This window comes from Cherax quadricarinatus, chromosome 47 (assembly GCF_038502225.1).
Source record: "Cherax quadricarinatus isolate ZL_2023a chromosome 47, ASM3850222v1, whole genome shotgun sequence".
NCBI lineage: Eukaryota > Metazoa > Arthropoda > Malacostraca > Decapoda > Parastacidae > Cherax > Cherax quadricarinatus.
The window spans coordinates 1,951,939-1,976,799 of NC_091338.1; the positions used below are offsets into that span (position 1 = coordinate 1,951,939).

At 40.8% G+C, this 24,861-nt stretch overlaps 1 protein-coding gene across 2 annotated transcripts; it reads left to right on the top strand.

Moving 5' to 3' along the window:
• Nucleotides 1-439: 439 nt before the first annotated feature.
• LOC128696553 (patched domain-containing protein 3) lies at nucleotides 440-24,454 on the top strand. 2 transcript variants are annotated; one of them, XM_053787864.2, is made up of 10 exons: nucleotides 440-563; nucleotides 12,191-12,954; nucleotides 13,699-14,030; nucleotides 14,377-14,577; nucleotides 15,394-15,525; nucleotides 18,663-18,809; nucleotides 19,044-19,210; nucleotides 19,711-19,923; nucleotides 21,055-21,267; nucleotides 21,561-24,454. In XM_053787864.2, exons 2-10 carry the CDS (start codon nucleotides 12,284-12,286, stop codon nucleotides 22,755-22,757), a joined length of 3,273 nt encoding a protein of 1,090 aa, XP_053643839.2. In that variant the 5' UTR covers nucleotides 440-563; nucleotides 12,191-12,283; the 3' UTR covers nucleotides 22,758-24,454. The 2 variants fall into 2 exon arrangements, with proteins under 2 accessions (XP_053643839.2, XP_053643838.2); XM_053787863.2 differs by having other exon boundaries at nucleotides 456-812.
• Nucleotides 24,455-24,861: the final 407 nt, after the last annotated feature.

A 24,861-nucleotide genomic window follows, 5' to 3' on the forward strand; every position in this document is an offset into this window, starting at 1 on the left:
GTCTCGGTGCAACCTTCAGGAAGGATGGGATGCTTTGATGACGGTCTTGATCCAAGGAACCTGATTACCTCCTAATGCCTAGGGGCTGCGTAACTCATACGAGTTTAGTGCTTCCATGAATATAATAATAATAATAGTTATAATAATAATAATATAATAGCTTCTCAATGCATATACACTGATGTACATCTGTCGATGTGTATACACTTCACACAGGTATAATTTTAAGGCTAATTTTAGACTGTCATGACATAAAGGCTTTATATGTGACTTTGAGTCACTGTAAATACCCACTTTATTGCAAATCATGTAACATAACGTAACGCTGTTAGTGAAGGAAAGGGTCCTACCGGAGCAGGCGTGGTCTTGCAAGGAGTGTTGAGCCAATCAACGCCTCTCAATACACCTCCTTCTGTTGCTCCGCCTCTTACTTCTTACCCAGAGAAGTCGGCTGCAGTAAGGATCCCTCAGTGTGGAGACCGGACTGGTGTCGGCTTGTGCTCTGCCTTCTCACAGTCAGAGAAGCCAGGGCTTTGGTTATTATAGTCGTTTCTGTGATAAAGGTACTGTAGTCGTCTCTGAGTTAAAAGCACTGCAGTCGTTTCTCTGCTAAACGTACTGTAGTCGTCTGTGTTAATAGAGTATCATAATTAATGGTGAAAGAAACTGTGATTGTGTTAAAATGATCCGAATTTCTACCGGAGATTAACCATTAGGAACAGCTGCACCTCGTTCAGAATTATTACCCATAACACGAAGATCAGAGAGAGAGAGAAAGTGTATCTACACATTCTTCTTTCCTACAGTTGAAGGTAAGAACATTTCATTAACATCACTAAATACACAGCCTCGTGTTGATACCTTTCACTCAACACTTGAGTACCTTCAGCATGACTGGAGATTTCTGACACAGTCTGTGATTTCCAGCAGGCCTTCAATTTTCTAGTACAATTTATTTAGTAATTTGTTCACTATTTACCACTCACAATACTCAGCTAACACAGAATGTATTTTTTACTACAAGGGGGACAGAAGCACCGTGTATGTGGGTAGGAAATCTGCCCCTACATTACCGTGATTGTGTGTCGAATCCCCGCACGGAAGGTTTCTTGATGTTGGTGAGGGGCTCTTGATTTAGGGAATTGGATCTGTGCTCCAGTTCCCCGAATTGAGCCTGAATGCCTTCCACATCCCCCCAGGCGCTGTATAATCTTACGGGTTTAGCGCTTCCCCTCGATTATAATAACAATGTGCGTCGAATGTGTTCACTAGTAGCCAGCATCGAGCACTTGCAGGGAAGATGAGAGGAGGGAGACGAGTGATCACATCAGAGTAATTAAGTTAATCAGGATAAATCAGATTACTATACCTTACGTATTAGGTACCCTCTACCCCCGCACTATCCCTACTAATAATCCCTCCCCCCCCTTCAGCCGCCCGATACCCTCGCTTCCTTCCCTGCCCTGCAGCACTGTATAGCCCTTGTGGTTTAGCGCTTCTTTTTGATTATAATAATAATTACGTATTGGGTTAGTTTTATCAAAGAGCAACTTGTATGTAAACTGTTTATGGTGGTTGTCTTCCGCCGGGTCATGTGTCCTCCTAACAGTTGTGGTCCACAACTGTAACTTTTCCCTCACAGAACGTCTGATAGGCTTGCAAGATTTGAACGTTGTACATGTTCTCCGAGACATCCTTCTGTCTGGTCGGTTTTTGTTTATATGTTGTTAAAGACGAGTTTATAGAGGTTTACCACACCCACCTGACCCTAATTTAAAGTAACCTTAACATTAATAAATTTCCGTATACAAGGGACGCTCGGATATTAACTCTTGATGTGTCAAAAAACGAGGTTTACAAATGAAGGATATTTTTTTATTGATAATGTTTGGTGTCAAATTAATGCAATCTTTCCACATATTCTCTATGGCATGTTATGACAGATATGACACAATTGATCATTACGGTACTTTCTGACTCTCCAATTTTCCAACAAACTTCATTGAGAAGAAATTACTGTTTCAGACAATAAATTTTTCATTGTTATCTGCAAGATGGGCCAGCAGGCATGGGCCAGTAGGCCCAGTTAATAGTCCAAGTCGAAGCGAAATGTCTCCATAAATTTCATTCTCTCATGTGACAGTTATTTGTTACTGTTCCGGTCACGGTATTATGCCAGTTTCATTCTTTCTCTAACATATTTTTAAAGTCACACGGTTTTTTTTTTCTCTTCAATAACGTAACTTCTCAATGCATACACAATGAGAGATAACCACCTCTAGGAGTACGTAAATAACCTTGCTGATATTGCAGTTCAGATAATCAACATGCGACCCAGTTGACTGAGTCCGGTGCCTGGAAGCTGTGTGTTGCTACTGCCGTGGTGCTTAAAAGAGCACTCATGGTGCCATCGGGTATCATACCTTAACATGTTCTCAGACACTGTCTTGCTGCTCCTCCACCATAGAGTCGACGCCACTAAACGGATCGTCTAATGCCAAAGACGAGTCAAGACTTTTCCCTGACGAATAAAATAACACCAGTAATATAGAAATGTGACATAGATGCTTGAAAAAGGCAGTTAGACAGATCGATGCTGCTCTATTTTTCTTCCCTGAGGTGCACTGCTGACCCGGGGAGCCACAAGAGTTAAAAATAATATGATTAATAACAAATATAGGGTAATAAGCTAGTTCATAAGTCTGTGACCACTGTCCCCTCAAGGAAGGTTCCTTGATGTTGGTGAGGGGCTCTTGATTTAGGGAATTGGATCTGTGCTCCAGTTCCCCGAATTAAGCCTGAATGCCTTCCACATCCCCCCCCCCCAGGCGCTGTATAATCCTCCGGGTTTAGCGCTTCCCCCTTGATTATTATAATAATTATGTGACCACTGTCAGCTGGCAGGTAATTATCGACTCCTGGCAACCTTTCATGTTGCCACAGCGAATACAGATTGTATCTTCATATACTAATACTCGGAGTTACTATACACTGCTGCATTAGCAAGGTTTAGAGACATAATGAACATTCATACAATGTCACATGTAACTATACTCAAGAATGGTTTGAATGCTAAGAATTTGATGATAGATACAGCAATACATCTTAACGCAGAGGATAGTTCCATGCCATGACTGTCTCTCGCGGCGGGTCACAGCGTTTTTTCTTTGTTACTCCTGATGCAGCCAGCGGTCCGTAGATTAAATGCGCCTGATATACTATATAAGAATATAAATATGTTATTTTCCACGTGATGCACATCACAATGAAGGATGAGCGAAGGTTCTGGGGAGAAATCTCAGCCACCTGGACGCGAAGGTACATTAATCTCTCTTGTATGTCTGTCTATCTGCCTTCATCTAAGTGGATGTAAACTAGGCTTGATTCAGTCGCTGCGCGATCTTAGAAAAGTATCCCAGTATTTTCTAAGCCCAACCCCCTCTACCTTAATGCACATAGTACACTGCAGGTCGGTTATAAAACTCTAACGCAGGAGGATATAAAAATATGTATGGGTAAGCGTGTGTATGCGTGCATACGTATGCTTACCTATGCATGTGCGTATGCATATGTATACGCGTGAAAGTGTGTGCACATATGTAGATGTGGCGGAAGATAAGAATTTAAAGGTACCCCGTCGGAGATGCCCAATAAAATGCAATTTGATCACTTTAAATGAAAAAAATCCCAGGAGATTTCGTGATGTATCAAATCACATTCTCAGGGAACATAGTCTTATATCAGCTCATCCTCCTAACCAAACGTCAGGTCTTGTATGTACAACATCAGCGGGAAAGAAACTCAGGTGAAATAAGTGACCAACTTCAGTTTACATTCATTTACAAGAAAGACAGTTGCTCCTCTTCTCCCCAAAAATAAATGTAAACAATACATAACACACCTAACTCTAACATTACATAAATTAAACATTTCAGGAAACTTAATGCTATAAGCAACTCCCTGAGAGAAAATAATTCCTCAATCAGAGCATCATTGGGGTTAATGGGTTGTGAGGTGCTGCCATACCCTTGCTTCTCCATGACTTTACTAGCAATGAAAACTGAGACATATATGCAACATCTGGATAGCTTTATTGTAGACGTTTCGCCATCCAGTGGCTTTATCAATACAGATTCTAGGTCATAATTTGAAGACGGTAGAACTATATACAAAAGATGAGGTAATCAGTCCCTCAGCCTTGGAGTTGGTGTGAAGAACACCGTAGTCATGAAGATTCATTTTGTAGGTACTGTATACCATTCTTGTACAACTTGTCAGACATTGCAACATCATGGAATCTTGGTTCAAAGGACATCTACGTGACCTTCTTCACGGCTACTACAACTACTGCTACAACTTACCCATTCCTTTGGGTATGACATTCAGGGGGAAATCCCGCCTACCATTGACTATGCCCTCGTCTGCTACACGTCCCAATCCACCTGACGTTAGTATATAAGCGCCAGTCTCCTTACCTCTGCTCCAGAATCTTCACGACTACGGTGCTCTTCACACCAACTCCAAGGCTGAGGGATTCATTACCTCATCTTTTGTATATAGTTCTACTGTCTTCAAATTATGTCCTAGAATCTATAATGATAAAGCTACTGGATGGCGAAACGTCTACAATAAAGATACTCAGATGCTGCACATATGTCTCAGTTTTCATTTTGTCGGCACTGTATACCATTCTTGCACAACTATACTAGCAATAATCGAGGCACTGTGAGCAAACTGCTTTTAAGGAAAGACAGTCGAGGAAGTGTCTTCACATAATGTTGGAATACTGGAATGGAATCCAAGAACATTTAGCAAACGTTTCAATACTAGACAAAGTATAAATATATGGAGACGGGACACCATGTACATAACTGTGTGTCTATACGCACATCAAAATTGTCACGATAGATCTCTTGTGGATTGAAAGAGTTTTGCTGTTTTAAACAGAGTACAAATTAAGAGAAAAATGGCTCAGTATTAACATCTTTGACAACACTCTAGATTGCAAACAGAAAGAACTTCTCTGCACTTTTCATCCTTCTTTCACGGCGGGTGGAAACATTTCGACACGTTTCCTTACACCTGTTGTCCTGTTCACCTAGCAGCAAATAGGTACCTGGGTGTTAGTCGACTGGTGTGGGTCGCATCCTGGGGGACAAGATAAAGGACCCCAATGGAAATAAGTTAGACAGTCCTCGATGACGCACTGACTTTCTTGGGTTATCCTGGGTGGCTAACCCTCCGGGGTTAAAAATCCGAACGATATCTTATCTTATCTTATGAGCTTCACACGAAAAAGAAACTTCACAGTCACCCTTCAAATTGTAAATGAAAATGGAGTTCGCTGTGGACCATCCTTGTCTATTATATTTGTCCAGGACGGACGGAAACGTTGACCATTTTCAATCTGAAAGTTAGTTGTGACCTGTTCCAGCCACGTTATTGTGACCTGTTCCAGCCACGTTATTGTGACCTGTTCCAGCCACGCTACTGTGACCTGTTCCAGCCACGTTATTGTGATCTGTTCCAGCCACGTTATTGTGACCTGTTCCAGCCACGATATTGTGACCTGTTCCAGCCACGTTATTATGACCTGTTTCAGCCACGTTATTGTGACCTGTTCCAGCCACGTTATTGTGACCTGTTCCAGCCACGTTATTGTGACCTGTTCCAGCCACGTTATTGTGACCTGTTCCAGCCACGTTATTGTGACCTGTTCCAGCCACGTTATTGTGACTTGTTCCAGCCACGTTATTGTGACCTGTTCCAGCCACGTTATTATGACCTGTTCCAGCCACGTTATTGTGACCTGTTCCAGCCACGTTATTGTGACCTGTTCCAGCCACGTTATTGTGACCTGTTCCAGCCACGTTATTGTGACCTGTTCCAGCCACGTTATTGTGACCTGTTCCAGCCACGTTATTGTGACTTGTTCCAGCCACGTTATTGTGACCTGTTCCAGCCACGTTATTATGACCTGTTCCAGCCACGTTATTGTGACCTGTTCCAGCCACGTTATTGTGACCTGTTCCAGCCACATTATTGTGACCTGTTCCAGCCACGTTATTGTGACCTGTTCCAGCCACGTTATTGTGACCTGTTCCAGCCACGTTATTGTGACATGTTTCAGCCACGTTGTGACCTCTTCCAGGCACAGTCTTGTAACTTTTATTCCTAAAAGCAGCGAACTATTGTACTCTGGGATAACTGTCAGCATTATTAAGAACAAAACAGCTACACAACACTCAGAGCGCAGGTCAAACGTGCGCAGTATAGCAAGTATCGTAACCTTTGTAAGCCAGCGAACACACGAACATTTCAGTACCACTCGGAGATGGCACGCAACAAACGTCAACAGAGATGGCACACGCAACACACGTCAACAGAGATGGCACACGCAACACACGTCAACAGAGATGGCACACGCAACACACTTCAAGAGATTTAATATTGCAAACGCAAGAAAAAGTTTGTCACTGGCACATATATATCAGGCAGATTTCTTAGAAAAAAAAAACGGTTGAAAAAACCTTTTAATTGCCCCAAGAATGTCATTTAAAGCAAGAGACAGTATACAATTGTATACATACATTCTCATTAGAAATTGGGAGAGTATAAAACAAGAATTATTTAAACCTTCATTAGTATACGTATTAGGCAAAGCTTCTAAGGACTTACACATTATTATTATTATAATCAAGGGAGAAGCGCTAAACCCGGAGGATTATGCAGCTTCTAAGGACTTATACAGTTATTCACAACATTCTTCATGGCAGTAACATCTCTGATAAGCGCGCAGATTTGAACGTTTCCTGGACACCCCCGGACACCAGCGCTGCCAGACTGACATAACTTTACGTAAGGGTAAAGTTTTCCCTGGAGAGAAATGTCGCTATAATATAGGCTTATGCTCTTTTATGGGCCTTAAACAAAAATAAATCAATTGTAGGGAACGCTGGGAATTTTTGTACGGAAAGGACTGTGAAAATGATGATAAATAGAGTAAAACGATAAAAATAAAGAAATGTGGAAGTAGGAGCCAGACTACTGACTCTGGAAGTAGGAGCAGCCAGACTACTGACTCTGGAAGTAGGAGCCAGACTACTGACTCTGGAAGTAGGAGCCAGACTACTGACTCTGGAAGTAGGAGCCAGACTACTGACTCTGGAAGTAGGAGCCAGATTACTGACTCTGGAAGTAGGAGCCAGACTACTGACTCTGGAAGTAGGAGCAGCCAGACTACTGACTCTGGAAGTAGGAGCCAGACTACTGACTCTGGAAGTAGGAGCCAGACTACTGACTCTGGAAGTAGGAGCCAGACTACTGACTCTGGAAGTAGGAGCCAGATTACTGACTCTGGAAGTAGGAGCCAGACTACTGACTCTGGAAGTAGGAGCCAGACTACTGACTCTGGAAGTAGGAGCCAGACTACTGACTCTGGAAGTAGGAGCCAGACTACTGACTCTGGAAGTAGGAGCCAGACTACTGACTCTGGAAGTAGGAGCCAGACTACTGACTCTGGAAGTAGGAGCCAGATCACTGACTCTGGAAGTAGGAGTCAGACCACTGACTCTGGAAGTAGGAGCCAGACTACTAACTCTGGAAGTAGGAGCCAGACTACTGACTCTGGAAGTAGGAGCCAGACTACTGACTCTGGAAGTAGGAGCCAGACCACTGACTCTGGAAGTAGGAGCCAGACTACTGACTCTGGAAGTAGGAGCCAGACTACTGACTCTGGAAGTAGGAGCCAGACCACTGACTCTGGAAGTAGGAGCCAGATCACTGACTCTGGAAGTAGGAGCCAGACCACTGACTCTGGAAGTAGGAGCCAGACTACCAGAGCCAGACTGACCAGACCACTGACTCTGGAAGTAGGAGCCAGACTACTGACTCTGGAAGTAGGAGCCAGATCACTGACTCTGGAAGTAGGAGCCAGACCACTGACTCTGGAAGTAGGAGCCAGATCACTGACTCTGGAAGTAGGAGCCAGATCACTGACTCTGGAAGTAGGAGCCAGACCACTGACTCTGGAAGTAGGAGCCAGATCACTGACTCTGAAAGTAGGAGCCAGATCACTGACTCTGGAAGTAGGAGCCAGACCACTGACTCTGGAAGTAGGAGCCAGACTACTGACTCTGGAAGTAGGAGCCAGACTACTGACTCTGGAAGTAGGAGCCAGATCACTGACTCTGGAAGTAGGAGCCAGACTACTGACTCTGGAAGTAGGAGCCAGATCACTGACTCTGGAAGTAGGAGCCAGACCACTGACTCTGGAAGTAGGAGCCAGACCACTGACTCTGGAAGTAGGAGCCAGACCACTGACTCTGGAAGTAAGAGCCAGACCACTGACTCTGGAAGTAGGAGCCAGACCACTGACTCTGGAAGTAGGAGCCAGACCACTGACTCTGGAAGTAGGAGCCAGACCAATGACTCTGGAAGTAGGAGTCAGACCACTGACTCTGGAAGTAGGAGCCAGACCACTGACTCTGGAAGTAGGAGCCAGACCACTGACTCTGGAAGTAGGAGCCAGACTACTGACTCAGGAAATAGGAGCCAGACCACTGACTCTGGAATTAGGAGCCAGACTACTGACTCTGGAAGTAGGAACCAGATCACTGACTCTGGAAGTAGGAGCCAGACCACTGACTCTGGAAGTAGGAGCCAGACCACTGACTCTGGAAGTAGGAGCCAGACTACTGACTCTGGAAGTAGGAGCCAGACCACTGACTCTGGAAGTAGGAGCCAGACTACTGACTCTGGAAGTAGGAGCCAGATCACTGACTCTGGAAGTAGGAGCCAGACCACTGACTCTGGAAGTAGGAGCCAGACCACTGACTCTGGAAGTAGGAGCCAGACCACTGACTCTGGAAGTAGGAGCCAGACCACTGACTCTGGAAGTAGGAGCCAGACCACTGACTCTGGAGTGTTGCTTCAGAATGGCTGAGGAATATGGCTTGCAGGCCCTCTGGAGGAGACTTTAAATAACACATTACGTGTACATTAATCGCTGGGATATGTACCCTGGGAGGACTATGTCTCTCAGTGTATATACACTTAGAGGTTATTCTAACCCCAGTTTTAGGGATTCGAGTATTCTTGACTGGTGATGAACGGGTGATACGCAGCCTTAATGACCCTCGTGTTGTCGAGAGGCTCTAAACTCCATTAAACAATTAACCATGGATGGCTAGAAGCCGGTTGATTGTGGTCAAAAAGGCACTTATGGCAAAGAAACTTGTTTTAATGGGAGTTTTCACCCATTTGGGGCTCTCCAAGTACTTGACGAAGCCCCTAGTGGATAAACCCAAAGGGCGAAACGTCATTTTAGTAAGATGTTTCGTTGCTGAAAGTATTATTTTACCACCAAAACTGAACATGCATAGATCGAGACGTACGCCTTATCTGCCGAAGAGGGTCTCTGGCTGAGGCCGAAATATACAGATCTATTTTACCTGTGTTTCAGGTTTAGTTGTCTACGTATTTTTTTTTCAAGACTAATGACAAACAACCAATCTCGGCTTCCCTGTTGTGATCTAAGTACTTTCAAGTTACTAATCCGACTGACGAAACCGTCGTAACACGAATGAATGGCATGGACCGGTGGATAATACACTGGCCTGCTACTTTTAGGACAGGCTTACCATGGGTTCGAGTCCCACTCGTACTGTGATTAAAGTTAATAGTTGAATGGTTATTCTTACGACCAGCAAAGTTTTCTTGTTAAAATAATAATAATAATAATTTTAAGTCTTCGAGTTACGTAATAGGTAGGGATATTGGAGGTAATTAGGTTTGATCTTACGAAGAGAAGGGGACCTCTGATTTCTTAAATGAAGAACCATTTACCACTATCAACATACCCCTTTCCCTTCCTGCCCTTCGGAAGGGACTACACTTACTGTTCCAAACAAACATCTGAGTGACGAGTCTGCGTGTGTGTGTGTAAATAAAGGGGTGAGGTAAGGTGTTGGTCCACCTTCATTGACGTCACTGCAGGTGTTTATGAAGTCTGGAGGAGGTATACCTCTCAGCTGTAACCTTCCCTTCGCTTTCACTCTCACTCCTTAGACGCTGTGAGACACTTGTCTACATTCCCTTTCACTTTCTCTCCCTGGTCGTTGTGAAGCGCTACTGCGCAGCACTTCTGTTGCTGAAGAAGTCACAGATGCAGATTAATTATGACAACGTAACGTGCTGTACAGAACTACCGTTCAACCTGTAGAGTGTAGATGAATGGTTGTGGGCTTGCCTGTAGTCACAGGCGTGTGGGTATCACTTCTCAAGTGAATATCCCGGTAAAACGATACAAATTATGATTAAAAATCTATGCAGAACTCTACCAAGCTAATGCACATGTGACATTTTCTCTCCATTGCTTTCGGCTTTTGTACCACCTTCTGTTTCATACAGCTTAAAATTTTCTTTCGCTTGCATTCTTACATCTTGACTGGTCAGAGACCAGGCCGCAATTAGCGTACGGAGGATAGAGCCTTTACCAAGCTTTGAACTTAAATCTCCCCACTCAAGTTTAGCGAGAGGAGCTTTAATTAATTTGTGAGTCTGCAATACGAATGTAAATTAACGAATATAAGGGCTCCTATGTTCTTTAGAGTATTTAAACATTGGTAGGGTAACCAGTGTTACCAGGCGACGGGGAAGACACAGGTGACGTACAAGACACACGTGTCAGAGCAGACACAGGTGACGTAAAAGACACAGGTGTCAGGGAAGACAGATGACAGGGAAAACATAGGTGACGGGGAAGACACAGGTACCAGGGAAGACACAGGTGCCAGGGTGTTACGGATTCATGGTGAGGCAGGAGAGAGCAGCTTCAACACTCACCTCATACTGATGATAAGAAAGAAGCTACAGTGTGAAAGTGTCTTAAGAAACTTGATTAATATAACTTTCAAAGATTCTTTCACACAGGAAGTCAGAACGAGAGTCAGGAGAACAAAAGCAGCGACACCTATGCTGCAACAATTCACACTTAACCCACAAACTGGAAACGGAAAGTAGATGACGTTTCGGCACATCCCTGATCATTATCAAGCCGCAAATGAGAAAAGATATGGGAAAAATCAAGAGGTCAGGAAACAGCCTCTGTAAGGCTGAAGGGGTCATTATTCTCGGGGACGATACACAAATAACTTGCATATAAGAGAGAGAGAAGAGCTTATGACGACATTACACTCCGACTCGAATTATTTACAAAGTAAGATTCGGAGTATGTATTTTTATTTCGTAAGGCTTAATATACATTTTTTAATAATTTAACACCTATATAAGTGCTAAAGCCATGTGGGTTATTCATCACAAGACTTAGTAGAGGCTTGATCCTCCGTCTGCTGAGCGCCAGGCGGACGTGCTTCCTATTTGTTCTCGCCTAGATGTATGGAAGGTGTAAGAGACAGGGGACCCAATTTAGATGCAGCTTTGAGGCCCATTCCCTAAGTACGTCATCTGACTATTACAATATCTCGATAATTAATGCTACTACCTTGGTAAACAAACTTAATTTTAATGAAAAAGTAATGCATAAGATTAATCACAGGAGAGACAGGAAGATCAGCAACGCTGGACTCACTTCGCCAGTTCCTAAGAAAAGAAAGTTTAGAAGAGTCTAGCTGTGTCAAAAAGAAGAGGCGGCTATAAAGCAGTAAGAAATAAAGGAGAATATGATGACTGGAAGAGATTGTGAGATAATTTGAACAAGAGAAGAGACTAATTGTTGGAAGACTAAAGATGAGAGTACTACCAGACGCAAAGACCCAGGTTTACAGAACCAGCGAAGACCAAGATTTACAGAACCAGCGAAGAACCAGCTTTACAGAAGTTTGTATACCGGGTTCATCAGTTCTGGATTTTAGAATACTTGGATGTATTAGAATATTATGAGACCTCTTGTTATTGAGTGGCTTTAGTCGTAACTGCTGGGGGATTGTAGCTCGTGTCACGAATAATTTTTTGTTGTTATTTTTTACATCGTGGATAGAAAAAGAAAAAAGAAAAAATGAGCGTTGCAGTTGTTACTGGGTCAAACTAGGTAAGTCAGACTCGTATATTCAATACTCTACAAATTTGTTTTCCAACTTTGCTATATTCCTTCTAAATCGGATTCTTTTTTCCCAAATTAAACCCAGTGTTTTTTTTCTTTTACTGATATTATTGTATATTCTCTCCCCAGGTCTGAGGAGTCGGGAACAACTGAGCCAGTCGAATACTGCTGCTGTTGCTGCTTGGAACAGTAGCTTCTAGTAGCACCAGACTCCGTGTCATCATGGGTTATTGTCTAAAGAAGTTGGAACACTTCCTCAGGCGGTCGTTTTACCGGCTGGGGTACACAGTGGCTGAACACTACGGCTACTTTATCATGATACCTCTTTTCCTGACTGCTTTACTAGCTACGGGATTTCAGAGAATCAAATACGAAGATGACCCAGAATACCTGTTCTCTCCTCGGTCAGGTTTTGCTAAGAGGGAGCGAGCCATCATAGAGGAGAACTTCTCTCTTAACTTCAGTTCGAACTTTAGTCCGTCAAGGATAACACGACTGGGACGCTTCGCCAGATTACTGATCATGGCCAAGGACGAAGGGAATCTCCTGCGCTCAGCGATTTGGAACGACATCGTATCAGTAGATCGCTTGGTGCATTCCGTCAGCGTGAATCTTGAGGACAGGGTGGCCCGTTACGATGACCTCTGCGCCATCTGGGACAGCAAGTGCTACGAAAACAACATCTTAGGTCTGCAAGATTTTATGAAGGAAATTGAAAAGGGCAATTTCAGTCTGAGTTATCCCTTCATGCTCAACCCTGAAACATTTGAAACAATTGTATTTCCGCTCTTCTTCGGAGGCGTCAAGGTTGACAACAACACTAACATTGTGAGTGTCAAGGCACTCTCCTTGTTTTATTGGCTTAAGACTAACGATGCCAAGGAAACCGCAGAGTAAGTTCCACCTTTAATTACCTGTCTTTCTCCTTATACTCGTTCTCTTCATATTCTTTCCCTTCTTTGTTTTCTTCCTCTTCATCGTTTTCTCCTTTCTACTCTTCTTTCGTTTCCACTTCCTGCTCTTCTTTCTCCTCTTCTTTTCCTCCTTCTGTTTATACAGCTGCGCCGACTGTACATTTCTCTCGTCCAACGGATGCAACCAGTTATAACACAAATCAGGAACTTTTAGCTGTGTTAACTATTGGGTATGAGATAAATTTTTGAGCAATTTTGGGCATCAGATGTAGTCATCCATTAGTGAAAAATAGAGGCAGCAAAAGTAGGCCTATTATCTCAAGAGGACTGAGGCTGATATGTTTTTTCTCAATCGTGGTACGACTTCAACTGGTGTCTCTTCCAAATTTGTTTTTTTGGTAATGTCCTCATCTAATGAATCATATAAACAAAGAAGCATCCCAGTATCACTGTATTCCAGTATCACTATCCCAGTATCACTGTATCCCAGTATCACTGTATCCCAGTATCACTATCCCAATATCACTGTATCTCAGTATCACTGTATTCTAGTATAACTATCCCTGTATAATTGTAACAGCGATTATTTATAATCTATAATATGCATTATAAACAGCGATGTAGTGTTTGTAAGTGATATAAGGAACAATGAAGTACGAGGACACGTGTTGGGGCGCAAGATGAAGGTACAGTGTAGTGTAACACTTGTATCTCTATCACCAGAGGAGCACTGTGGGAGGATGCCTTACTAAAAGCATTGGAGAATCGGGACTTCGGCAACATTACAGTGGCAAGGTTCATATCCCGCACACTGGAGTTAGAGCTGGAGAACAACACGATTTCAGTATCTCCGTTCTTCGGTCTGACGGTGTTTACGATGATAGTGTTCAGCGTGGGCTCCGCTCTGTCTGGTGACTGGGTGCGGACGAAGCCGTGGCTGGGGGTCCTTGGGGTCCTCTCTGTCTCACTCTCCTGTGTCGCAGCCTTCGGCTTTCTTGTTTACATTGGTCTCGATTTCATCGGCATTAACATGGCAGCCCCCTTTCTTTTGTTAGGTGAGTACTAAAGCCAGTGTTTTTCCGATTATTAGTTTGCCTTTATCTATTTGTTATCTGTGAACCTGGTAGAAAACAAGTTTACTAATATTCACATGTACGTAAGATCAGCCTTTGCTACTGATACCTTCCCACACATGAATCAGCTAGAATGACGACTCTCATAAAGAACTGTACATCCTTCTTTAAGGCTTTATAAATTCAAGAGTACTAAACACGGCTTTTAGCACTCTTGAATTTTATACCGGCTTTAGGATAACCTGTATAAACTAACGGCCATACACCTGAGACATATGCTCTCCTCAGTTCTTATGGGTTTGTTGACAAGTAAAGGTTGTTTACCTAGGTATCGGCATGGACGACGTGTTTGTGATGCTGTCAGCGTGGCGGCGCACCAAGCTGCAAGACACAGTGCAGGAGAGGATGGGTCATGCCTTCGCTGATGCTGCCGTCGGTATCACCATTACATCCGTCACAGACGTCATCTCCTTCTTCATCGGAGCTATCACTCCCTTTCCTTCCGTCCAGATCTTCTCCCTGTATACCGGTAGGTGAAATATTTGTTTGCAAGACTCTTTCTGATCACTTTTTTCTTTACGTTTTTAGAGAAAAATATTTTAGTTATCCCTGGATTTGACAAAATTATTAGGTATCACAGAAAGGGGTATTATTATTGTTATTATTATTATTATTATTATTATTATTATTATTATTATTATTATTATTATTATTATTATTATTATTATTATTGTTGTTGTTATTATTATCAAAGCTAGCGCTAAAACCGAAAGGGGTAACTTGAAGCGGTTGTCTTATTTTTTTCGTCTCTCGTATATATGTCAACAAAACTGTACACACGGTTCAAAGAATGACAATATCGCCTGTTGTTGACTCTCAATCTGTTGTTACCAAGACAGATGCCGTTATTAGATCGATATTGAGGTTTTATTTGAAGCAGTGTATCTAACAGTGCAAGAAAAAAATCAATGTTTTTCACTAATTTTGATTACAAATGTAAATTTTTGTTTGTCCTTAAGCAAATAAATTATCATCTTTGAATCTGTTGACTTACTGTGTAAAATCTGATCCTCTATAAGACTTCTGTAAAATTATTACTCTGAAATAGCTGGTTTCTTTAATAGGCTGCACGTTTTCCTGTCCTTCCATCCCCTAGAAAATAAAACTGTTTCTGTGGGCGCCTCTGCTAGTCCTGTACTGCGTGTAAGTGAATTAATATGAGCCGACAGGAAAGAAATCTTTCACTAATGCGACATTTTCTAGTGTGCAAAGCATCGTATTAAGAGATACTTTTATCTCTTCATCTGCATTAAGAACCTTTATAGCGAGGTGGCCGTGTTGACAGGGATGGCGGTGGTTGTGGCTTACTTCTGGCACATCACGTTCTTCGGTGGCTGTCTGGCTTTCTCTGGCTTCATGGAGAAGGAGCAGCGCCATGGCCTCGTGTGTCTCAAGATCAAACCTAAGTCAGAAGCAGGTCAGTACTGTACTGTATGTTCCTTCATAACTTGCCTTGAAGAAGTCACGATATAAATACCGTAAGTTGTATGTCTCTTAGTGTATATACAACGAATATTTTAATCCCTAATTTAGTGATGAAAATATTCTTGTCTGATCATTACACTATAATTTGTTCATGATTGTAGCCATGTATAAACGTAAGTAACCATTCTTACAGAATTCATTACCTTTGTAATTTGTGAGCTCATTACCTTTGTACCTAGTTCAGCTATCAAAACTTTGGGGGCCCAGTCCCTGGACCCATTACGTACCTCTGTAATCTGTAAATACCTTTGTAACTTGTCATGATTGTGACCAGACCTACCTGGAGTTCATTACCTTTGTAAATTGTGAGTTCATTACCTTTGTAAATTGTGAGTTCATTACCTCTGTAACTTGCTCAGCTATCAAAACTTTGGAGTCCAGTCCCAAAGTTTTGATGGCTGAACTAGGTACAAGGTAATGGTCCCTGTACCAATTATGTACCTCTGTACTCTTTTGACTACCGCCCACAAGATGGGTATGGGGTGTATAATAAACATATTAAACTAACTGATGGTAAACAGATGACACGCAGTTGATAACCAGCCCTTCAAGGAGGCTGGTTATCAACTGCGTGAGGTGCTGTTGAACCAAGGGAATGGAGCTACGCTCCCCTTCCTTATATCACAACTAATTATCTCCCATTACCCAGCAACAACTTAACTTTCGTGGCTGGGTTCATGAATGACGTATGCGGGAACTACATATAAGACACAATAGGTGAATCTTGAGTTCCTCATGTGAAATAGGTTTCAGGCTATCTTAGTGTGAGACTCTTGTTTTCGTTGCAACTGTGCTGCTGATGAAGGTAAGGTGTGTGCTAGCATCATAACTAATGTAAATGAACTACCAGCAATCATCCATTAATATTTATAAGATAACGGTTAAATAACCGGACTACTGACAGTATATCCTCTGTAAGCTTAGTGTTTCCCAATCTATCTATCAATATATATATATATATATATATATATATATATATATATATATATATATATATATATATATATATATATATATATATATCCTAGGTAGTAGGTTGGTAGACAGCAACCGCCCAGGGAGGTACTACCGTCCTGCCAAGTGAGTGTAAAACGGAAACCTGTAATGTTTTACATGATGGTAGGATTGCTGGTGTCCATTTTTCTGTCTCATAAACATGCAAGATTTCAGGTATGTCTTGCTACTTCTACTTACACTTAGGTCACACTACACATACATGTACAAGCATATATGTATATACACACCCCTCTGAGTTTTCTTCCATTTTTCTTACTAGTTCTTGTTCTTGTTTATTTCCTCTTACCTCCATGGGGAAGTGGAACAGAATTCTTCCTCCGTAAGCCATGCGTGTTGTAAGAGGCGACTAAAATGCTGGGAGCAAGGGGCTAGTAACCTCTTCTCCTGTATATATTACTAAATGTAAAAGGAGAAACTTTCGTTTTTCCTTTTGGGCCACCCCACCTCGGTGGGATACTGCCGGTGTGTTGAAGTTGAAATATATATATATATATATATATATATATATATATATATATATATATATATATATATATATATATATATATATATATATATATATATATATATATATATATATATATATATGTATGTATGTATATATATATATATATATATATATATATATATATATATATATATATATATATATATATAATATATATGTATGTATATATATATATATATGTATATATGCATGTATGTATGATAAATATCAGAGTGTGGCGGACACTTGTCAATCTGTTAAGATCCCCTCATGTAGACAAGAATATAATGCAAGACAGAGACTGTATACTTCAGTTTCTGTCTGAGATCTTATGAAACAATACAGGGAATAAAAATATAAACTGGATATATATGTTGATTAAGTCAACGGATCACCTGTGTGTTAATGGAAGAGGGCCGCTAAATCTAGTCAAACAAGAAGCCAGGTAGTTGAGAACTGAGTTTAGCAGGTTATTTGCACTTCTGGGAAGTGGATGAAATTACGAGATGACAGTCCATGGTCGGCTCTAAGTAATCTGAAGCAGGAATGAATTTCTCCACTGCGAATTTTGAAATCACATCAGGAATTCATTTCCCTTCAGATGTATTAAAATATATTTCCATATCCATTTGGGTACCTTCGATTGCATTAATATAGTCGGTGGCCTTTATTTCGTATAATATTTTGGCTGTGTCGTAATCACTTTTGCACTGATAAATTTCTAAGATACTGGAAGAAAGCAGATTTCTCCTGGCAGTATTTCACGACTCTTTTGTGTTCCACAATCCTGGTTTATAAGTGACGCCAGGTCTTCCCTATATAGATAAGGTTAATGATGCAGGAGCAAACTTACGCCCTTAACCATAACTGATCCGTACATGTATTGTGTTAGAGGGTTTTTCACCAGAGACTAAAACAATCTTGGCAACAAATATGATAGACACTAAATTTTTAACCAATTGTTTGTTCCTCCTGTTTTTTGATAAATAACTGTCCATTTTATTGGGATGTGAGAAAATTACATTAATTAAAGGTTTTCTGCTTTCTAATTATTATAATTAAAAAGAAGCGCTAAACCTACAAGAGAACTCTGTTTTCTAATGAAGTACTGTGAAGCGGATGATTGATTTATCTCTGATGCTTTCTTTGAGGACTGGTGAATACCTTTATAAAAGTTGTGTTCAGCTGTCTATAAAGTTTGAATAAAGCAGTGAGGATATCCAAGCTTTCTGACCTATTGTTGTGTTGTGGAAATTTCTTGATCTAACATGTTAAGTTCTTAGCATGCTTTTATTGATGTGTTTGGATATAATTTGGTGTATGGGTGAAGTTCCCACACACACGATGAAAGTAAGCTGCAGAATAATCTTCTGATGGGGTGAGCGTTTCGTCCTGTGTAGAGCTTCAAATCATACTTGGAATAACATGATAAGGCTCTACACAGAGCGACTCGTCGCCTCACCATTAACCCGCTCTGCAACAAGTCTTTTCTTCACATAAACTTTTCTTACTGATATTTCCAGTTTCGATGCGATAGCTAAAATTTTTGTGCCCTTCACATACAGTGGACGCCGGCTGCTGCTACCGTGTCCTTTGCACTGGTGGGATAAGTGAGAATGATCCTTGGAATCAGAAGGACAATAAGGATCACATCATCATGGTGTTCTTCAGAGATTACTTCGCCCGCATCCTCAACATCCCGCTTGTTAAAGGTGATCCTTCATCTGCCTCTCTGGCTTGATCTTGTTTCAGGAAATCTAAAGAACGCAAAATGTTCATTGTAATGTGTTGCAGATCAGTTATGTTTGAGAAAACTTAGTTGGTTCACGTATTTATAAGGAAAAAAAGTTTGATAGCAGTTGCTGAAATAATGTAAACATTAGGCAGCTGATGCACACCCTCCCCCACCACACATACAAATTTAACAGATTTTTTCTTACCGCCAGCCATTGTGATTATCGTGTTCATGTTGTACCTGGCTGTTGCCTGCTGGGGCTGTACTACGCTCAACGAAGGTCTGGAGCGCAGGAGACTCTCTCGTGATGATTCTTACTCTGTGTTGTTTTATGAACGCGAAGACAAATATTTCAGGGAATTTCCATATAGAATTCAGGTGAGTAAAACTATATACGCTTAAAATTAGGGGTTCCAAGCATAAAGTCGGGTTTCCAAACTTTAAGATGAGATTTCCAAGCTGATAGCTGGGTTTACTGAGGCTGAATTTCTCCTGTGTCACCACTGCTTAGTAATATTATAATCCTTCAGTTATTGCAGTTATTAGGGTCATACGGAATATATAATCCATTAAGTACCAAAGGTTACAGTAAATTTCTCAGTGTATTTACACACAGAGAGAAGCATCTCTCTGTACATATACATATACACTATGTTCTCAGGGCATATACACCTAGAGATATACACTTCTCAGTCACATTGGTTGGTTCGTAAGTAGGGTGCATAGTCTGTTGATACACCAGGATAATTAAGGCTATGTGTCACATGTTTACCACCAGTCAAGAATGATTATCTAAGACCCCCGTCAGAAGGCATTTATCCTGTTTCCTGACGATTTTTTTTACCCGAAACTAAAGTAATTTATATGTTCTTGTACAGGTGGTTATAACAGGTGATGTGGAATACAGTGATCCTAAGACTCAGGAGGAACTGTTGGTACTGCTTAAAAAGTTTGAGTCTACAAAATACAGTGGAAGTCCAATCTACACGGAGTCGTGGCTCAGAGCTTGGCTTGGTTTTGTGAAAAGAAACCAAGAATTCTTAGGCTTTAATATCACGAGTGAAGAAGACTTCTGCACTCAACTTAAAGAGGTTTGCCATTTTCAGTACAGTGGATGAAGCTAACTGTATTTCTCATTTGATATCTATTTTTTTTTGAGTTTCGACTGAATATGGATAGAGTAGACAGTGTAAAGTTGCTTTATTCACCTCACTGGAGGTCTGAAAGTAAGTGTTGACACAACGATCGACAAATACCTGTGAGAAAGTTTACTCAGGACTCTTTAATTAGCCTTAAGCTTTACACAACACAAATATAGCTTCAGTTAATTATATGAAACCTAGCCCTGATTGTAATAAAATTCTTGGCTATGTAAACTTGCTATAAAATACATTACTATATAAGCTAATACTACAATATGACAATATATGACTATATAAACTGGAGGCATTCATAACATTCACAATTAATACAATCTGCTGGATAATTAGGCTGGGTTGACAGACTAAGTCTCTCTTCACATTCGAAATGTTAACAAATATGGTGTATGGGTGAGGTGCAACTCTCTTGTATATAAGCTATCTTGGGCTAATTTCATTTTTTCACATTCAGACCACGTAGATCAGACCAGTAAAGCTTCTGTCATGTCATATATATACGTATATGCAAAAGATTACTGCTAACATTACTGAAGAAAAGGCACAGGAGCAGAACGTGGTTTCAGTGAGACAACGTTTCTCTCTGTGTAGTGCTTTTACACAAAGCTTTAGAGTACAAAGCTCTAGAGTACAAAGATCTAGAGCACAAAGCTCTAGAGTACAAAGATCTAAAGTACAAAGCTCTAGAGTACAAAACTGTAAAGTACAAAGCTTTAGAGTACAAAACTCTAGAGTTTAAAGCTCTAGAGTACAAAGCTCTAAGAGCAAATCCCTGCTCTGTACCCTTTTCTTCTTTTTTTATTTAGTAAAATTCGTTGCCTACAGTGAACTCACACCTGTTCCAAGCACCACTTTATTATTTTTGCATTTACATTATTCTTGCCTCAAGATAATAAAACAAATTTCAATAATAATACACGAATAACCCTCACATAGGAAACTAAAACTCAAGATTTATTACTTAATAAATTTTAGTATGGTAGGTGCGAGTCACAGATGTATTGTTCCATTCACTATACTGTATTTCGATTCTTTAATGACAATGTTGTTTTTTTTCTTCACCAGCTGTATCTGTCAGGCCCAGCCAATGCTTTTGCAGCAGATGTCAGGTTCAACGAAGAAGGAACTCGTATTATAGCGTCTAGGTTCATCATTCAGTCTTACAATGTTACCGATGGGAATGCAGACAAAGATATGATGCAGGAGTTCCGCAAGGTGGCTCTTGATTCGAAGTTCAACGTCACAGTGTTCAATCCATATTTTATCTTTTTTGATCAGGTTTGTGCAGATGATTATGTTTGTTTATTTCCGTTGAAGTGAAAGTGAATTGTCTCTCTCAAGTATAATTCGTAAATAAAGACATAGACGGGATCCACCTTCAGAAACATGTATGGGGACCCATTGCTTTGGAGAAATAAGCAAAAGCTCTTCAAGGGAAGATATATATATCTTTTCTTGAGTCTGTATGAATATTCTACTTCTCATATCACCCCTTGTTTTATATGTAAGTACATATACTTTATGTAAAATAGTATACAATCATAAATAACATATTTTTCTTTTCTTTACAGTTTACTATGGTGAGGATAACAAGTGTAGAAGCCATTTGTGTTTCCGCAGTTATAATGATGTTTGTGTCACTGATATTCATACCAAACCCTCTGTGTTCTCTTTGGGTTGTGTTCTCCATCACCTCTGTTGAAATAGGTGTCGTCGGTTACATGGCTTTCTGGAATGTTAGTCTCGATTCCATTTCAATGATCAACTTAATCATGTGTATAGGTTTTAGTGTCGACTTCTCAGCTCACATATCACATGCTTATTTGGTATCAGAAGGTGAAACTCCGGACGAGCGTGTGAAGGACTGCCTGTACACTCTTGGCTTGCCTATACTACAAGGTGGGTGCTCAACAATTTTAGGTGTTACGGCTCTAGTTTTGGCTCCCTCTTACATATTTGTCACATTCTTCAAGACCGTCTTTCTAGTCATATTTCTAGGGGTATTACATGGGATCATACTTTTGCCAGTTCTCCTCTCTCTCATGGGTCCTGGTTCATGTAGTAAAAAGAAGAAGGTGGAGGACACTCCTCCTACTATGGAAAATGCTCAACCATTCTACGTGTATGGCACCGAAAAGTCTCTCTGGGTGGATCCTAACAACATGAAGATACCACGTCCACGCAGTGTAACTACAGTACAAAATGGAACTACCCAAGTGACACCTTTGGCACTGAGTCGTAATGGAGCCTCACCTGCTGGACCTAATGCAATTAAAGGCAAACATACTAGTTTTCTAGAAAAAGACTTAGGTCTTGGTACTTCAAGTGAAATATCAAGCGAATCAAGCCTGAGTAAGGAAGTTATACACCGGCGTTATGGTTCAGATAAAGTTAATGACAGTGGAGCTCGCTCAGGTCCTCATGTCTTGAAAGGTTATAGTAATAATGCTTATGAAAGTGATAACAAGATCAATGAAAAACGTCGAATTCAAAAAGATTCTAATACGGGTTCAGCGCTTCACATAAAGTATAACAATAATGACAGATACGACGACTGGGATTATCCTCGTCGGAATTATCATGGCTCTCGTTCACCTCCTAATTATTCGTCTCCTCTGCGGTTCAGTGCTCCTCTCGTGCTTACTGGGGGTCAGTCCCGTCACCCGGGCTCTCGAGACAAGAGTGTACACCGAAGTTTGTCATTAGTAGCACAACATGGATCAAAAACATCGTCAAAATCCAGTAGAGGATACCGTGAGCGCAGCTAGCGACATCACACATACATGACCATGTGCCATAACCCAAATGAATACAGATTAGTGTGATTCTCTTTGCTCATCACAGGATTAAGGTATATTAGTGTGAGTTTTTCTGTAAATCAAAAAAAATACATACTGTGGTGATTCACGTGATTGCAATAAATAAGTTACTTTTACCCATAAATGTTTTTAACAAAACAATGAGCAATAATCCAGGATCGCAAGGAAGCATGTTATTCAATACCATACGGGCATTAAGAGTTACTTAACCGGTAATGAATGTGTCTAAGTTAGTCATGGGACGTCAAAGGCGCTGGGAAACTATTAGACATATAAGAAATAGAACGCAGATTTTTTGCTTGAAAGGTAGGTGGAGATAATGATGTAAAGAATCTCAGGGTTAAAAGAAACTAAAAAGGTCACAAACGGCATCGCACATGGGTCGGTACTTGCCCTGATGATATTACTGATTTATCAAAATGCCTTGTCAGAAGGAATTGAAATATACATGAACATGTATGTTTGTGGATTACAGGAATTCTTGGAGAAATTGAATAGACTGATAATAGAGTTTAATGTAGAAAAGTGGCATTTACTGGAAATGGGAATAAGCTATAGAAGGTCACGTAAAAAAAAATATATATATAGTGATGAAATACTGAAAGGTTTGAGAGAAGGAGCTACAAGTAACTGTAGACAAAAGACACTTAATATTCCCTTGTGAACACTAAACCCTTATGATCCATATTGTCGAGAGAAGATCACGTAAATTAAATCTTAAGAAACAAGTATTGCATCCAGCCAGTGCCAAAATACTCTTAACATGGAGAGGGAAATGCTACAAAGAGCTCATCACGTTCATTAAGCAATATTAGAAAAAATGTAGCCGTGGTGTAGTGACAGCAAATTAAAAACAAAGTGATGATACAGAAAATGTCGACAGACATGGTTATGGACGGGGCTCCGGGGGTGTTGAGCCCTGAAACACCCTCCGGGGGCGTTGAGCCCTGAAACGCACTCCAGGTAAACAAACTATACATAAGTTACCACGGAAATATGACAGCACTAGCAATCACCAAGTTAGATGACAGAAGGAAAATATGGAAGCCTGGTAATCACATATAAGGTCACAAAATAATGATAAAACAGAGATAACTTTAATGTACCAGAGCATAATAGATAAGATAGAAAAAAAAAGTTTTTGTCCGATAGACTGGACACTAGAAAGCTTCTGGTGAGCAAAGCTCTAATTAAACCCAAGCTTCGTCTTGCTGTATTTTGTAAACTGTATCAGTTACTGTATATTTGGAAGCTTACTTGCATTACTGTGATATCAAAATGCTGATTTATGGGTAAATCTGTGAGTAAGTCAAAACTGGAAGAGTTCTAATGTGTGTGTGTGTATGTACTCACCTAATTGTACTCACCTAATTGTGGTTGCAGGGGTCGAGACTCAACTCCTGGCCCCGCCTCTTCACTGAGTGCTACTAGGTCCTCTTCCTGCTCCATGAGCTTTATCATACCTCATCTTAAAGCTATGTATGGTTCCTGCCTCCCCTACCTCACTTGCTAAGCTATTCCACTTCCTGACTACTCTATGACTCTGTGTGTGAGTGCGTGTGTGTATGTGTGTGTGTGTGTGTGTGTGTGTGTGTGTGTGTGTGTGTGTGTGTGTGTGTGTATGTGTGTGTGTATTTTTGTGAATTGTTTCAACCACGATATTGTTACTTTATTCTATCTGTCCTCCCTAATCTATATGCTATTTTGCAAAGCCAGATGGCGGGTTAACAATGTTTATCACATAAGGAAAAATATTGCATAAGTATAAAACTTATGGAACAACTGCAACAATCATCAAAAGACTGTTGCTATAATATTTATTTAATAATAGCGTCGCCAAATATAATTACCCCGAAAGCACGTTCTAAGTGGAATTTTATGCTACAATAAACCGTATAAAGACCTGTAAGGTCGTTATACGGTTTATCATAAGGGTCATACAACACCTGGGGAATGTGAGGTAGGAGAGGATAAGATAAGATAAGATTTTGTTCGGATTTTTAACCCCGGAGGGTTAGCCACCCAGGATAAGAGAGGGCAACTCCAAATCCTT